This window comes from Aotus nancymaae, unplaced genomic scaffold (genome assembly GCF_030222135.1).
Source record: "Aotus nancymaae isolate 86718 unplaced genomic scaffold, 86718_ANA_hifiasm-v0.15.2.pri h1tg000072l, whole genome shotgun sequence".
NCBI classification, from domain to species: Eukaryota; Metazoa; Chordata; class Mammalia; order Primates; family Aotidae; genus Aotus; species Aotus nancymaae.
The window spans coordinates 1,447,274-1,465,312 of NW_026988487.1; the positions used below are offsets into that span (position 1 = coordinate 1,447,274).

General features: G+C 44.9%; 1 protein-coding gene across 6 annotated transcripts in view; it reads right to left on the reverse strand.

The window, feature by feature from the left end:
• SKAP1 (src kinase associated phosphoprotein 1) overlaps positions 1–18,039 on the reverse strand; it is a 324,123-nt gene that overhangs the window by 7,901 nt on the left and 298,183 nt on the right. For 5 of the 6 annotated variants that reach the window (XM_012451850.2, XM_012451849.2, XM_012451848.2 and 2 more), the window contains 2 exons: positions 8,374–8,482; positions 3,705–4,076 (listed from right to left, as the gene is read on the reverse strand). In XM_012451850.2, coding sequence (XP_012307273.2) covers positions 8,381–8,482 — 102 coding nt within the window. In that variant the 3' untranslated portion in view covers positions 3,705–4,076; positions 8,374–8,380. Of the gene's footprint in view, positions 1–1,533; positions 1,641–3,704; positions 4,077–8,373; positions 8,483–18,039 lie in introns of those variants that run through there. The other variant, XR_001107407.3, reaches the window with a different exon arrangement.

Genomic DNA, 18,039 nt, shown 5'->3' on the forward strand with positions numbered 1-18,039 from the left:
TGATAGGGAAAACACACTAGAAAAACGTATGTTTAATGAAATGTAGCTGAAAGATTGCTTTCAGAGCATTTAGTATTCTTAGATACCAGCTTGGACAATTCAGGCCAAACTGTACCAGCCCCAGGTTAGATTAGTGACTGGGTGTCAGGACATTCTGTGTAAAAGATTACACATTTACTTCTTTTTTTTTTTTCTTTCTTTTTTTTTTACACATTTACTTCTTAAATTTAGGATTAGGAAAAAAGCCTTTCATCTCCACCTCTCCCCTATTTCACTTGCCAGAACGATTGGTGGTGATTAAGAAGCCATCCTGCAAATAATGTAGTTAGTTAAGTCGTCTAATGTCCCAGTTATCCGGTTAGTGGCAGGCAGTGAGGTGAGGATTTGGTTAGTAGAGTCAAACAGAGGAGCAGTAATCTGATTAGCCTGTTGCCATCTGAGGCTGTCGGCTAAGACGGTAACTAACTGGGTGGGGAGCAGTTTCGCTGGGCGAGGTTTAGTTTCCAACACTGTAGGAATTTGCTGCTTCCAAAAAGTCTCTTTTAGAACTATTCCTTAGCAGAGAATGTCCGTCAGCCTGTAGATTGCCTCATCAACCCATCAAACATGCTCTACCCACCCCACCCCACCCCCACCTTTTTTTTTTTTTTTTCATGTAACAGTGTCAGAGCCACAACAGCTGCAGACCAGATTTCCAATCAGGCCATTTGTTTTTATACTTTAGGGCCAATCTGATTTCTTTTTCTGCTAAGTTTCACAGCCAGAATAGCCAGAGATCTGAGTGTGGTACCTACTGTGGGGTCTATGGAGGTACCCAAAAGCCTTTGTAGTTTAGCAAGTGGTTGTTTCTTCTGGCCTACAGGTATAGAAGGGACATTTTTTTTTTCTTTCTAATGCTGAAAGCCAATGGCCATACGATTTAGAGAGCAAGGGAGTGAAGTTACCTTGATCTTTTTCTTTTCTTTTTCCTTTTTTTCTTTTTTTTTGAGACAGAGTCTCACTCTGTGGCCAGGCTGGAGTACAGTGGCACTATCTTGGCTCACTGCAGCCTCCGCCTCCCGGGTTCAAGAGATTCTCCTGCCTCAGCCTCCTGCGTAGCTGGGATTACAGGCGCACGCCACCATGCCTGGCTAATTTTTGGGGTATTTTTAATAGAAATGGGGTTTCACCATGTTGGCCAGGCTGGTCACAAACTTCTGACCTTGTGATCCGCTCGCCTCGACCTCCCAAAGTGCTGGGATTACAGGCGTCAGCCACCGCTTCCGGCAGACCTTTTTTTTTCAGCCTCTTATCCTGCCCCAGATCCCTGCTCTTTCTTTTCTGGTATCCCCTTTTCTGTTGTCTTTCAGCCACAGAGCCGTGGAACGATGATATTCTGGCTTCTTAGCCACCCAGCCTTTCCGATTTGGGTCCCTGGGTCTCCAGGGAAGGATGGGGAGGTGGGAGAGAGGTGGGTGGCAGAAGAGGAGTATAGAAGGGTTTGTGTTTGCTTCCTCTGTTAAAACAGTTTAGAATAATGGCCATTGTCCTTACCTGTGAGATGGGATTGGTGCAAAGGTTCCTAAAACCGGAGGCAATTGGCTCTCTTTGGTTCACCTGCTCATATGCTGCCACCTAGTGGTTCCTTCTCCTTTAGCACCCTGTGTGAAGCGGAGGGGACGTTATGGACACTTCTATACTGGCCTTATCTCACTTGGGTTGTTTTCCTCCTAAACCTAAAATTTCCCTTTTTTCATCCATGTAATTACTCATCATACACAAAACGGTTTCCTTCTTTTTACTCCTGGGCTGGAAATCTGGAAATGAATAATTGGTATAAGATTTTTTTTTTTTTTTTTTTTTGAGAAAGTTCGAGCCCACTGACATCCCTGTTTGCTCCCTGGTTTCTCTCTTGTGATGTAAGATGGATGTCTTACTCCAGCGCTGCAAAGTGGTCATTACAGAGGAGAGGAAGGCTACCACCAATCCAGGGCATCTCTGAACAGGCATTTCTTTTTTCTTTTTCTTTTTTTTTTTTTGAGACAGAGTCTCACTGTGTTGCTCAGGCTGGAGTGCAGTGGCATGATCTCGGCTCACTACAACCTCTGCCTCCCAGATTCAAGCAATTCTCCTGTCTCAGTCCCTCGAGTAGCTGCAATTACAGGTGTGTGTTACCATGCCTGGCTAATTTTTGTGCTTTGAGTAGAGACAGGGTTTCACCACATTGGTCAGGCTGGTCTCGAACTCCTGAACTTGTGATCTGCCCCCCTCGGCCTCCCAAAGTGCTGGGATTACAGGTGTGAGCCACCACGCCTGGGCCTGAATAGGCATTTTTAAAGCTGCTCAGTTGCCTGTCTTTCAACATTTCTCCTGTAGAGTCAGGCAATAATAGCAGCTACCCTTATTGAGCAGTTATTATGTGCCAGGCATTGTTCCAAGTACCATTACACATGTTAAATCATTTAATCTTCCTAATCACTTACACACAGCGAATAGAGTATATCCCTTCTAAGATTAGGAAACTGAGGCATAAAAAGTCAAACAACTTGTTCTAGAGAGCAGAGTAGACAAGGAACTGAGATTTATTCCCAGGCTGTCTGGTTGTAGATGTTATGCTCTTAATAACTACGTTTTGCCGCCTCTTAACGTGCAGGTAACCTGAGTGCTAGGTATGGGCAACAGGAAAGAGAAAAAGGGAGCCCTGTATCCATACTTAAGCCCTCCTCAGAGCATTTCCTCAGCCCCTACCTGGGAGGTGTTGTAGTGCAAGACACATGGGTTAAGTAACCCAAGGCCTGAAGAGGAACTCTTCAATGTGCTGACTCCAAGGCCTTGCTTCTGGTTCTGCCTCATTTCGGAGATACAGCACATAGCAAAAAAAAAAAACATGTAGCTGGCTGGGAGTGATGGGTGGCTCATGCCTGTAATCCCAACACTTTTGGAGGCTGAGGCGGGTGGATCACTTGAGCTCAGGAATTTGAGACCAGCTGGGCCAACATGGTGAAATCCTGTCTCTATAAAAATACAAAAATTGGCTAGGCATGGTGGTCCAGCCACCCTATAATCTCAGCACTTTAGGGGCCCGAGGCGGGTGGATCACTTGAGGTCAGGAGTTCAAGACCAGCCTGATCAACATGGTGAAACCCCATCTCTACTAAAAGTACAAAAATCAGCCGGGTATGGTGGTGTGCACCTGTAATCCCAGCTACTTGGGAGGCTGAGGCAGGAGAATTGCTTGAATCAGGGAGGGGGCAGTTGCAGCAAGCTGAGATCATGCCACTGCACTCTAGCCTGGGCAACAGAGCAAGACTCCGTCTCAAAAACAAACAAACAAGCAAACAACCAAAAAAACAAAAAGAAGCCGGGTGTAGTGGTGAGCACCTGTAATCCTAGCTACTTGGGAGTCTGAGACAGGAGAATTGATTGAACTCAGGAGGTGGAGGTTGCAGTGAGCAAGAACACGCCACTGCACTCCAGCCTGGGCAACAGAGCAAGAGCAAGACTCTGTCTCAAAAAAATAAAATAAAATAAAGAAAAGAAAAGGACAAAGAAAGAAAACAGCAAACCTGGGTTCCAGAGAAGAGTGCTCTGAAAGACAATTACAAGTCTCCTTCTTTCTCTGGGCTTTTCTCTTGGGCTGTCCCCACTTTGTTAGAAGGTGGTGAAAATTCCCAGAGATGCATATTGATACCATTACAAAAAGGAACTCAACATCATCACACATGTCAAGGAACCAAATCTCAAGTTTATTTGTGCTTTTCAAACCAGCCAGAACAACCAGAAACGTCCTCCTCCCAAGGTTTCCTTCTCTCTCACCTTCTTTGTGAAAAGCTTGTGGAAAAGGCAAATGTGGATGTGTGGACACATTTAGGGATGGGGATGAGCTATGAGTAGGCTGGTTTAGTAACAGGTTTGATGAATGGGCCTCTTCCCACTTGTCTTACTGGTAGCTTACAGTCACTATGAGGTGTCAGAAACTTGGGTCTCTTCAGTAAAGAGAGAAGTCCAAGGCGTTGGTGGGGTGGCAGAAGTAGGGAGTAGGAACTTTTGATTATCAATTTCCTCATAAAGGCAGGATAGAGGGAAGAATATATTTCCTAAAGGAGGAAAAATATATGAATTTGCTTTTCTGATTCAAAATATAGAAGTATTAAAGGACACAGAGTATAACATTTTCCCCTCTACTCTGTCTCTCAGTTTCTCTCTCCTTGGAGGCAACCATGGCATCATTTTGTGTCTCCTTCCAGAAATATCCCATACAAATATAAACAAATAGGTATATATAGTCTCCAGTCTTTTTTTATTCCAATGGGGCAAATTTGGCTTTCATTCTTTGCTTTTTTTTTTTTTTTTAACTTAGCAACATATCTCAGAATGTGTTCCATAATAGTTTCCCTTTCCTTTTTACTGTTGCATAATATTCAATTCTATGAATGTACAATAGTTATTTGACTAGTTCTCTATTAAACATTTAGGTCGTTTCCGAGTGTTTGCTGTTACAATGAACCTTATGTGCCTGTCATTTTGCGTGTGTGCAAGTATAGCTACAGGGTAATATCTTTCTTCTTTTTCTTTTTTACCCAAACCAAAAATGGTCACTAGGATAAATTCTTAGAAGTAGAAAGGTTGGCTGTAATCCCAGCACTTTGGGAGGCCAAGGTGGGCGGATCACGAGGTCAGAAGTTCGAGACCATCCTGGCCAACATGATGAAACCCTGTCTTTAAAAAAAAAAAAAGAAGTAGAATGGTTGGGCCAAAGACAATGAAGAGATAAATAAATAAATGACCAAGTCAAAAAGGGTAAATTTGTTTGTTATTTTTATTTATTTTGTTTTATTTAATTTTCTTTTTGAGATGGAGTCTCGTTCTGTCACCCAGGCTGGAGTGCAGTGGTGTGATCTTGGCTCACTGCAACCTCAGCCTCCCAGGTTCAAGCGATTCTCCTGCCTCAGTCTCCTAAGTAGCTGGGACTACAAGCGCATGCCACCATGCCTGGCTAATTTTTTGCATTTTTAGTAGAGATGGGGTTTCACCGTGTTAGCTAGGATGGTCTCGATCTCCTGACCTTGTGATCCACCTGCCTCAGTCTCCCAAAGTGCTGGGATTACAGGCATGAGCCACCACGCCCAGCCTATTTATTTATTTTTTTGAGATGGAGTCTCTCTGTCGCCCAGGCTAGAGTGCAATGGTGCGATCTCGGCTCACTGCAACCTCCGCCTCCTGGGTTCAAGCAATTCTCCTGCTTCAGCTTCCCAAGTAGCTGGGATTACAGGTGCCCGCCAATACGCCTTGCTAATTTTGTATTTAGTAGAGATGGGGTTTCATCATGTTGGTCAGGTTGGTCTCGAACTCCTGACCTCAAGTGATCTGCCTGCCTTGGCCTCTGAAAGTGCTGAGATTACAGGCGTGAGCCACCACGCCTAGTTGGGTGAATTTGTTTAGATTTGACAGAAAAATTCCAGCTGTCTACACTTATGGCCAGGGAACAGAGTCTTCCTCAGGAAAGTCATAAAGTCAAACCTTGAGTGACAGGTCCGAGCAGGTGTTGTATGGGTGTACAAAGGCATTGGAGAATAAGATCTATCCTTATGTTTCTTCCTAAATGAATTCACCCAGCTGCTGCTGCACACTAGAGTGGGCTCTGGTCTGGACTCCAAGGACTGTTTGTATCACTGTCACATTGATGCCATTCTTTCCCCCGAGCAGTGAAGACTGCTCCCATTTCAGGGTAGAAGATGGTGCTAGCAACAACATGCTGGTCTTAGGGGCCCTCCGTCAGCATCTTAATTTTAACCAAAACCCACTCTGCACCAAAGCGGCTCCCACTATTACCCCACCCAACCAAGCACCTACTTCCACTATTTTGAAACACAATGTGGTTCTTGCTAATAAAACACAAACCTATTCTTTTTCTTTTCTGGAGACAGGGTCTTGTTCACCCAGGCTGGAGTGCAGTGGCGTAGTCATGGCTCACTGTAGCCTCAACCTCCTGGGCTCAAGCAATCCTCTCACCTTAGCCTCCGAAGTAGCTGGGCCTACAGACGTGTGCTACCACACTTGGCTAATTTAAAAAACATTTTTTGGTGGGGCAGATGTGGTGGCTCACACCTGTAATCCCAGCACTTTGGGAGACTGAAGTGGGCAGATCACCTGAAGTCAGGAGTTCCAGACCAGTCTGGCCAACATGATAAAACACCATCTCTAGTAAAAATACAAAAATCCTGTAATCCCAGCACTTTGGGAGGCTGAGGCAAGCTGACTGCTTGAGCTCAGGAGAGACAGTAAAACCCTGTCTCTATTAAAATACAAAAAAATTAGCTGGGCATGGTGCGTGCCTGTAGTCCCAGCTACTCAGGAGGCTGAGGCAGGAGAATTGCAAGGAACCAGGAGGTGGAGGTTGCAGTGAGCTGAGATACCCCCACTGCACTCCAGCCTGGGTGACAGAGCAAGACTCTGTCTCAAAAAAATTCTCAAAAAAAAATTTTTTTTTGGTAGATATGGGTTTTCACTATGTTGCCCAGGCTGGTCTCAAACTCCTGATCTCAAGTGATCCTTCTGCCTTGGCCTCCCAAAGGGAATTACAGGTGTGAGGCGCTGCGCCTGGCCCTGCAAACAATATTCTTTATTACTTAATTTGATTTGATTATGTTCCATAGGAATCCTTGTATTGGAGTTTTAATCTTGGGTCAGTCTATTGCAATATGTGGGCATTTTGGGGAAATGGTGCCTTGGACTTGAGAGCTGGGGATAAAACCAGATCCATCCCTGTGGGAAAATTCCTAGGTTTCTCCCAATATCCATTCTTCCATTTGTATTTAATCATGAATCTCTCAATTCTAAGCTGGACATAGGGCTATACACTTTCTTTACAGCTTGTCGTATACATGTATTCCAACTTCTGGCCAATGGAATGTGAGAGGAAGTTTGTGTGCAACATCTGTGAAGTGCCCTTAAGGGAGAGGGTATGCTTTTCTTCTTTTTGAGATGGAGTATTACTCTGTCACCCCGGCTGGAGTGCAATGGCGTGGTCTCAGCTCACTGCAACCTCTGCCTCCCAGGTTCAAGTGATTCTCCTGCCTTAGCCTCCCAGTAGCTGAGACTACAGGTGCGTGCCACCTCACCCAGCTAATTTTTGTATTTTTAGTAGAAACGGGGTTGGCCAGGCTGGTCTCAAACTCCTGACCTTGTGATCCACCTGCCTTGGCCTCCCAAAGTAATGGGATTACAGGCGTGAGCCACTGGGCCTGGCCTCCTTTTTTTTGAGACAGAGTCTCACTCTGTCTGTTGCCCAGGCTGGAGTGCAGTGGCATGATCTTGGCTCACTGCAACCTCTGCCTCCCAGGTTCAAGTGATCCTCCTACCTCAGCCTCCTGATTAGCTGGGATTACAGGGGTGTGCCACCATGCCCAGCTAATTTTTTGTATTTTTAATAGAGACAGGATTTCACCATGTTGGCCAGGCTGGTCTTGAACTCCTGACCTCAAGTGATCCTCCTGCCTTAGCCTCTCAAAGTGCTGGGATTACAGGTGTGAGCCCCTGTGCCCGGCCTGACCTTCTCCTTTTATCTTTCCTGCTGTGCTATGTAGGATGCAGACAAGATGGCTGGAGCTGGAGCATCTGTCTTGGCTATGAGGTAACCTTGGGAATGTTGGACACACAGAGAAAAACAAAAAGAAAAGGTACCTGGGACTGGATACCTTGGACCACTTACCTTTAGATTTTTATAGAAGAGAAAAATACATTTTTTTTTTTTTAAGATGGGTTTTCACCATGTTGGTCAGGCTGGTCTTGATCTCCCGACCTCAGGTGATCTGCCCGCCTTGGCCTCCAAAGTGCTTGGATTACAGGCGTGAGCCACTGCGCCCGGCAGAAAAATACATTTCTGTGTTAACTTTTTTTTTTTAGATGGAATGCAGTGGCACGATCTCAGCTCACTGCAACCTCCGCCTCCTGGGTTCAAGTGATTCTCCTGCCTCAGCCTCCCGAATAGCTGGGATTACAGGCGTCCACCACCATGCCCAGCTCACTTTTGTATTTTTAGTAGAGAGAGGATTTCATCATGTTGGCCAGGCTGGTGACCTCAAGTGATCCGCCCACCTCAGCCTCCCAAAGTGCGGGGATTACACTGCTCAGCCTTCTGTGTTAATTAAGTCACTTTTAGTTTGGATTTTATATTGCTATTAGTTGAACCTTATCCTAAGTGACACTGTCCACAAGTTTAAGAAAAAACAATTCCAGACTCATTTTCTTTCCATCAGTTGTGAATCATTAGCATTAGTATGGGAAATGAAGAAAAGCTACTTCACTGGCAACTCTCATCTTTCAGAGAAACAAAGTAGTGGCCCACAAGTTCCACTCAACTAACAGGCAGTTCACTGACAACGGTTCTGATACCTGGGATTCATCTTTCTTCCACTTCAAATGCGGTGGTGAGATACTCCTTTGGAACAATCCCAACGAGGCTGTTCAGTTCTCCCACCCACCAGCCGTACATGTTATACTCCTGAAAAGTGAAAAGAGGACAGCGTCAGTTAGAATTTGATCATGCTTCTGCTCATTTATTCCAGTGATTGCATGGGAGATTCTGCTTGGTGGTTTCATTGTTGGCATATCACTGTGAACTGTTAACTTCCCGATGGGATTATTAAATTTAAAAAAGTCATCTAGAGAAAGAGAGTAAGTGCTTTCATTTTGCCATCTTCCTGTCTACGTTGTAAAGTTAGCACATTTGATGCCCTTGCTGAACCTAAAGAGCATTTTTTTTTTAAACCGAGTTGAATGGTATAGCTTCTTAGAGAAAGTTGGGCACACACTAAATTGCCAGAACTCTGAAGATATTCAAGGGGTCAAGTCATAGTTCAAATCAATAATATTTATCAGCATTTTCTATGTGCAAAGTGCTGTTTGAGTTCCCATGAGGTGTATAATGATGAATCAGAAGATTGCTTGCTCCTTGGGAGCTTGCAGCAGAGTAATGGGTTTTGGAGTCAGACAGACTGAGATCTAATCCTCGCTTGGTCATTTAGTAGCCACATGACCTTAGGTTCTCCTAGCTTTAGTTTCTTTGTCTGTAAGAGTAGGGATAATATCTCCCTTCTATATTGTGGGATGTAAATTGCATCACTGAAGTAAAAACAACTGAAAGTGTCTGATACATAGTAGGTGCTCTAAACATTAGATTCTTTCCCTTGAACATGTGAGAGGTAACAGGTACATTAATAATGACAGGCTGGACATAAATGTCACAGAGAGGGGCAAACAAGAAAGAGGCTGAGAGGGTTTAAAAGAGAGTTTAAGGGGTGGTCACAGGGTGAGGATACAGCTCTTTGAATACAGAAGAGCTTCTCAAAAGCACAACAGATGTTGAAGAGTATGGGGCTATTTCTGATAGCACCAGAAATTGTTTTCTTTCTTTTGAAAGAAGTAAAATTGCCAGGCATGGTGGCTCACAACTGTAATCACAGCACTTTGGGAGGCCGAGTGGGGAGGATCACGAAGTCAGAAGATCGAGACCATCCTGGCCAACATGGTGAAACCCCGTCTCTACTAAAATACAAAAAATTAGCCGGGCATGGTGGCAGGCACCTGTAGTTCCAGCTACTTGGGAGGCTGAGGCAGGGGAATCGCTTGAACCCAGGAGGCAGAGGTTGCAGTGAGCTGAGATCGTGCCACTGCACTCCAGCCTGGGTGACAGAGTGAGACTCTGTCTCAAAAACAAACAAACAAACAGAAAAAAAAAAAAGTAAAATTAGAATAATTTTTTTTTTTTCTTTTTGAGACAGAGCCTCACTCTGTCGCCCAGGCTGGAGTGCAGTGGTGCCATCTTTGCTCACTGCAATCTCTGCCTCCTGGGTTCGAGCGATTCTCCTGCCTCAGCCTCCCAAGGATCTGGGACTACAGGCATATGCCACCATGCCCAGCTAATTTTTGTATTTTTAGTAGAGACGGGTTTCACCATGTTGGCCAGGCTGGTCTCGAACTCCTGACCTAGTTCTCCCGCCTCAGCCTCCCAAAGTGCTGGGATTACAAGTGTCAGCCACTGCACCTGGCCAGAATGAAATTTTAAGAGTGGGAAATATCATATATTTCAGTTCAATTGGATTTGGGGTACCATAGAGCTAACTGCTTCTTTGTACACCTGGTTGCTGAGTTCTAGGGAAAAAAAAAACAAAGAAAACTAGAATGGTGATATGTAAAATTCAGAGTCCCTACATTATCTGGTGATCTTTTTGTCTCTAGATGCATATAACTGTCATAGAATTATGATATCTAATATCTCTCCTCCTCAAACTCTTTTTGCTTCTGACAACCTCTTCTCTACCTTCAAAGAGAAAAGAGAAGCCATCAGATTTGTCAGCCTCCAGCCACCAAAGCAGAAACTTACCTGTATTGACAACCATCTTTCTTTCCCATTAAAGTTGGGGAAGTATCCCTCCCCTGGTTTAAGGCTACCCCTCAAAATATGTACTTGCAATCCTTCTCCTTTCTTTCTGAGAGACGAGGTTCTGTAGAGACTGACCCTCTCTGCCTGTAATGTAAATGACTTCTTCCATCAGCACTGAAAGGTGTTCAAATTTCTCTCATTTTTGAAAACAACCATTAAATAGCTGCCGCTACATGTCTACTTCCCATTTCTGCTAGTCTATGCCACACTTATTGAAAGAGTTTACTTACTCACTGCTCCAACTTTCTTCCTGTTCACTGTTAAGCTGCTCTAATCAGCCTCTGTTGCCGTCCTCTACTTATGCTGTCTCTCCATGGTCTTCTGAAACCCTGCATTGCTCAAATTCTCCGAGTACTTCTCAGTCTTTAACTTACTTGATCTCTCAGCAGTGCTGGCACTCTTGATCCTTCTTAAGGCCTTTTCTTCTCTTAGTTTCTATGATAACTATACTCTCTTGGTTTCCCTCCTACCTCTCTGTTTGCTTCTCATTCTCCTTTGCAGGCTCATCTTGCTCAATTCCACTTTTTTTTCTTCTTTTCCCATTCACCTAATACACTTATCAATTCCACTTTTTAATGTGGTCATTTTCCAGTGTTCTGTCCTGGTCTTCTCTTCTGTCTTGATGCACTTTACCAGAGCAATCCCATATACCTCTGTAGTGTAACCACCACATCAGTGTTAATCACTCATGACCAGAGCTCCAGCCCAGGTCTGTGTTGGACCCCAGTAGCCAAGTGCATTTCACCAAGCTGTTCAAACTCAGTATGTCCTAAATTTAACATGTCATCCTGCCTTTACCTTCATCCTCACTCCAAAGCTATCTTTGCTTCCTCAGTTCTCTATCTCAGTGAGTTGTACCATGATGCACTGTTACACAAGCCAGAATCTCAGGAGTCATTCCTAATTTTACCCCCTTCTTCTTCTTTTTTAGATAGCGTCTTTGCTCTCTGTCACCCAGGCTGGAGTGCAGTGGCATAATCTCATGATCTCAGCTCTCTGCAACAATTCTCCTCAGCCTCCTGAGTAGCTGAGACTACAGGCACGCGCCACCACACCCAGCTAATTTTTGTATTTTTAGTAGAGATGGGGTTTCACCATGTTGGTCTCAAACTCCTGACCTCAGGTGAGCCACCCACCTCAGCCTCCCAAAGTACTAGGATTACAGGCATGAACCACTGTGCCCAGCCCCATCCCCCTCTTCTAATCTATCCTTGAATCCTGTCAGTTCTCCCTCTAAAATATTACTAAAATATGTCATCTTCTTTCCATTCCCAGTTGCCAATACCTTAGGGTCATGAAGCTATCTCTCACATGAGAACTACAGAAACAATCTCCAAATTAGTCTCTGTATCAGCATTCTTCTTCTCCACTCTATTCATTCTGCAACCAGACTCTCTTACAGTGCACATTGATAATGTCACTGCTCTGCTTGAAAACTTTCAGTGGGTTCCCAGTGCCCCTTGTTAACGTTTTTTTTTTTTTTTGAGCCGTAGCCTCTGTTGCCCAGTCTGGAGTGCATTGACACTATCTCAGCTCACTGCAACCTCTGCCTCCCAGGTTCAAACAATTCTCCTACCTCAGTGTCCCGAGTAGCTGGGATTATAGGTGCCCACCACCACACCTGGCTAATTTTTGTATTTTTAGTAGAGATGGGGTTTCACCATGTTGGCCAGGCTGGTCTTGAACCCCTGACCTCAGGTGGTTCACCTGCCTCGGCCTCCCAAAGTGCTGGGATTACAGGCATGGGCCTGTGCCTGGTCCCCTGCTTAACTTCTTAATAAGGTAGACAAGGCCCTGCATGAGCCAGTCCCACTCACTGTCCAGCATTGTCACTCACCTCCTAGATTTAGTGTCCCTTAGTAAAATAGAACTTGTCTCAGCTGCTCCCATGGGCCACAGGCTTCTTCACCTTGGAAACTTACCTCTGTTTAGCTTCTACTTCCCTCCTCATTTCAAGGGGCTCACTCCTAAGCAGCCTTCAGATCTCAATTCCTGAGTTACTGACTCTCTAGAAGCCTCTCCTTGACACTCTCTGACTGTGTGGGGTCCTGGTTACATGGTCCACAGTGCTGTGCCCTGTGCTTTCCTGGAAAAGAGCTTGTGATCACACTGCCTACTATCTGCCTGTCTTTGTCTCAGTGTCAATCACTAGTTGGAAAGTTTTGAGGACTGGATCTTGTTGGTTTTGTTTGCTGTTGTATTCTCAGCATTTAGCACTGTACACAGCACAGAGTGGGGCCAAATAAATATTTGTTAAATGAGGCCAAGCGTGGTGGCTCACACCTATAATCCCAGTAATCTGGGAGGCCGAGGCGGGTGGATCACCTGAGGTCAGGAGTTCAAGACCAGTCTGACCAATATGGTGAAATTCTATCCCTATTAAAAATACAAAAATTAGCCGAGTGTGGTTGTGGGTGCCTGTAATCCCAGCTACTCCGGAGGCTGAGGCAGGAGAATTGCTTGAACCCGGGAGGTGGAGGCTGTGGTGAGCTGAGATCACGCCACTGCATTCCAACCTGGGCAACAAGAGCTAAACTCCGTTGCAAAAAAAAACACAAAAACTTGTTAAGTGAGATTATGATGAAATGAAGGGGGCAGTGGAAATTTGTACTCTTAGTTGAGCAGATTTAGTTACAGCTAACTCCAAGATATTCTCCTGGTGATTGAACTGTTTGTGGCAGAAAGAGATCAACTGCCTTTGGAGACAGTCTCCTCAAATGACTCCCTAAACACCAATAAGAGTCTGAAATGCCATAAGAAGTGAGACTACTGAGTTGATCCTTTCAGGACCAGGGAATTGCCTTGTTAAAATCAGCCTTAAATAATTGAATGTGTCTGTCTGCCACCTCTTCTTATGCCACATCTTTTCTTTTCTTTTTTTTTTTTGATGGAATTTTTGCTCTTGTTGCCCAGACTGCAGTGCAATGGTGCGATCTCGGCTCACCACAACCTCCGCCTCCCAGTTTCAAGCGATCCCCTTCCCTCAGCCTCCCGAGTAGCTGGGATTATAGGCATGTGCTACCACACCCAGCTAATTTTGTATTTTTAGTAGAGATGGGGTTTCTCCATGTTGGTCAGGCTGGTCTCGAACTCCCAACCTCAGGCGATCTGCCCACCTTGGCCTCCCAAAGTGCTGGGATTACAGGCATTTAGCCACCATGCCCAGCTTGTTTTATTTTTTTGAGATAGGGTTTCGCTCTGTTGCCCAGGATGGAGTACAGTGGTGCAAGTATAGCTCACTGCAACCTCCAACTCCTGGGCTCGAGTGATCCCCCCGATTCAGCCTCCTGAGTAACTAGGACTACAGGTGCATGTCACCATGCCTGGCTAGTTAAAAAAAACTTTATTTTTTTTCTAGAGATGGGGGTCTCCCTATGTTGCCCAGGTTGGTCCCAAACTCCTGGGTTCAAGCAATCCTCCTGCTTGTTGGGATTACTGAAGTGAGCCACTGTGCGTGACCCACCACACTCATTTTCTCCCTCTCCCAAACCAGCTTCTCCCTACAGTTTGCAATGTCTTATGGGAAATTACCTAGAATTCTTTGGCTTTTTTTTTTTTTTTTTTTTTGAGACAAGGTTTCACTCCCTTCACCTAGGCTGAAGTGTAGTGGCATGATTTCAGCTTACTGCAACCTCTGTCTTCTAGGCTCAAGAGATTCTCCTGCCTCAGCCTCTGGGACCACAGGCACAGGTGCATGCCACTGCTTAATTATTTTTTGTTTGCTAATTATTTTGTGTGTGTGTGTGTGTTTTTTTTTTTTTTTTTGTAGAGATGGGGTTTTGCCATGTTGCCTAGGTTAGTCTCGAACTCCTGAGCTCAAGTGATCCCCAGGTCTTGGCCTCCCAAAGTGCTGGGATTATAGGTGTGAGCAACCATGCCTGGCCTGTCAGGAGCATTTTTTAAGCTCCTCTTGGTACAAGTTATGTTACTGTCCATTTCCCAACACTGAAGTTAGAGCAGTTTCTGACTTAAGTTTTCTTGTAAGGCCCTTACTGTGAAGGGGAAATACATACTCTGTCTTCCTCGCACACTGTAACTCATAAAAGCTAGCTTTAGCTCTTCTGCTATCTCAAGGGCAGAGGGTGGGCACGGTGTTGTCTGAGAGTCTTTTGATCGAAGTCAACTTGCTGAAATGTGAGAAGTGTGGTCTTTCACCTGCCAGATGCTATCGTCTGCATCACCTGCAGGGGACAGGACAAGGCATTTGCTCCCCAGGGATTGTTCAACACTCCTATCTTTGATTCACACTTTGTAGTACCCCTCTTTAGTTGTAATGCCAGGAGTAGGGATGAAGCCTTGGGAAGGTGCTCTCTGCCAACTCGAAGAGGGTGCAAACAAGAAGCAGATGAGGCTCAGCAGGGCACCTGCAAGAGCCGGGCTCCCAGTCTGCCTGCTCTTGCTTGAGGGGAACACTGACCCTGCCGACAACTGCAGATGTAGAAGCCTCGCCACAGTGGTGAGAACTGAAATGAGTGAAATCAACTCTCTGCCCTTCAAAACAAAGAGCAGGCAGAAGTGTAAGGAGGATGGCACAGTCTCAGAGACCATATGTATCCTGCTGTGGGAGCCTGGGAGCTTAATCAAAGCACCTACAGGTCCCAGGATCTGACTGTCTTTTCCAGATTTCATCCCTTGGCTGGATACCCGAAAACGGCTGCAGGGCTGAGATGTTTAAAGCATGAATGGAAAATTTCTAGCCTTCTCTCCTACTACCACCCCCCATGCATTGCTCCAGCCCAGTCTGAACACCACGAGGTATTTTAAAATAATTTCTACTTTGATGAATTGCTGGGGAGTCCACAATTGCTCATAATCAAAGGGAGAAAAATGCAAATGAGATCCGGCCGAGAACTATCACCACCAAACGTTTATTTCACTACACAGTGCCAAAAAGAATTAAAACAACATTAAACTCACAGCAATCATGTTTAAGCCCTCGTTTCCAAGTGCCAAATTGCACCACTCTGGATCATACAGATGTTCGTTAATTATGCTAATTTTTATTAAACTATTAAAATGGAGAGAGTACTGGCTCAGTCAGGCAGACCCCAGCTCTGAATGAACCCTGCTCTTGTCTAAAGGTGCTAATTTACTGCATTTTTATTAAGTTGCTGATTCTCGGGTTTTGGTTTTAGGATGGCAAAGAGAACTGAATTTCTGGGATCAATGTTTTCTATAAAGACTGATTTCTCTTTACCCAGATGTTTGGAAAGATTGGGAAAATGCTGAGAGGCTCCCAGGAGACCTGAAATCCTCAATTTGGAAGTGTTTCTATCTTCAAGGTAGGGATACACATCTGCAAGTGACAATGTAGGGCTTCAGAATTCTATGTGCTCACGACTCCATAACTCTACATATATATTCTGAATGGTAGAGCTAAGATTTAAATTATACAAAATTGTTCAATGAGGATGTTTTAGATAAGAATATAAAAAGTTATTTTAAAAAAACCACAAACCTTTCCATCAGGGCTTGCCACAAAGTCTTTTTAGAAACCTTTCATCTAAAATAAGTACAGTGTACAGTTTGTTCTCATTATAAATATTTCTAGGTTTGACTAAACATCTGTTTCTCTCAATGCCAACCTTGCCCCACCTGCTTGAACACCCCACATGAAGTCTTAAAAATAAAAGTTGGCTATTTGGACTCCATTATCTGGCTGGAAAAACTATTGGTCTGGGTGAGTGGAGCATTGAGTAAACCCGAAATAGACGCAGTACTCACCATCGGCAACAATCAAAGTGTTTATAGGGGATTGCACACTGCCATAAAAGAATTTATGCTGCTAATCTCCATCAACAAGAAAAAAAAAAACCCTACCAAACCTGCCATAAAAAGAACAGCAAATTCTATAAACAAAAAGCAGTATGGCCACCAACAATGGGCATGTTGCACAGCTTGACTCTGCCTCCAGTGGTTTCCTATTGCTGTTTATGGTTTCAAGACTATCATGGACCTCCTCGGTGCTCCTCCTGTCACAGGGCCCTGAGTCCCTGTGTGGTGCTGCAAATACCCTGTCAGTAGGTGTCAGGGGATATCGGGGGAAAACCAGCAGGCGCCTATCATAAGCCTTAAAAGAGATTAAATACCCCTACTCCATGATTGCTACATTTTAATTTCTCTCCTCCCTGCTGGTTCCTATTTGTATAAGCTCTTCCATGGCTCCCCTGGAGTAGCACAGACATGACCTGGAATGACCATCCTATCTTGGGATGAGAATTCAATTTCTAGGCTCAGTGAATCCTAGGCTGTTCCAACAAAAGGAATTTACCATCCTCCAGGGCACATATTCTTAAACCAGAGTCTGTGAACCCCTGGCCTCTCTATGGATGGATGTGAAGGAATCTTTGAACTCCCTGAAACCGGTGTAAAATTTTGTGTGCATGTGTATATGGGCCTTGTCCCTGGGGTGAGGCCCTGACCTTTCATCAGATACTCAAAGGGTTTATGAACCCTCTGCAGTTTACCAGCCGGCACTCTAGGAGAAAAAATACCATGGTCTTTATGGCCTGGATCTGTACTTTGGCCCAGGGTGGGTATCCCCGCACTCCCCCCCCCACACTTCTGCTTTTAAAAAATACAGTGAAGGAGAGGCCAGGCACGGTGGCTTACGCCTGTAATCCCAGCACTTTGGGAGGCCGAGGCGGGCAGATCACAAGGTCAGGAGTTCTAGACCAGCCTGGCCAATATGATGAAATCCCGCCTCTACTTAAAATACAAAAAAATTAGGTGCGCGTGGTGGCACACTCCTGTAATCCCAGTTACTTGGGAGGCTGAGGCAGGAGAATCACTTGAACCTGGGAGGCGGAGGTTGTAGTGAGCCGAGATAGGACCACTGCACTCCAGCCTGGGCGGCAGAGCGAGACTCCTCAAAAACACAAAACAAAACAAAACAAAAACCAATGAAGGAGAATCAAGAATCCTCATTCCTTCCATGCTGGATTTCATGGGCTTCAACCCTCCAGCTGCAGAGGCTCTTCCTTCCTCAAAGGCCAACTGCACTTGTGTACCTCTTTAAAGGCATCATCTCTTTTATGTCTCTCTTTTTTTTTTTGAGATAGAGTCTTGCTTTGTTGCCCAGGCTGGTGTGCAGTGCCGTGATCTTGGCTCACTGCAACCTCCGCCTCCCCCGGGTTCAAGTGATTCTCCTGCTTCAGCCTCCTGAATAGTTGAGATTACAGGCGCCCGCCATCATGTCCAGCTAATTTTTATATTTTTAGTAGAGATGGGGTTTCACCATGTTGGCCAGGCTGGTCTCAAACACCTGACTTCAGGTGATCCCGCACACCTCAGCCTCCCAAAGTGCTGAGATTACTGGCATGAGCCACCACACCCAGCCAAGGCATCATCTCTTTAACGGTGACTTCAAAGTTGTGGTGTCTTCTCATAATTTCCATTCAAATGGCTTGGGGCAATTCCCTGGAGAAAGCTCCTAATAGAAACCTCCATGAAACAAGATTCCCAGAAAATGTCTCATATTTTTTTGTTCTTTCTTTTTACTATAAAAGTTCACTATGTCAGTGCTTATAAACAAGAGCCCCCTAACCCGAAAGATTAGTAAGTGCTTGATATGCGTATGGGAAAGGCCAATCAATCACAGAATTATTAGTTTATGA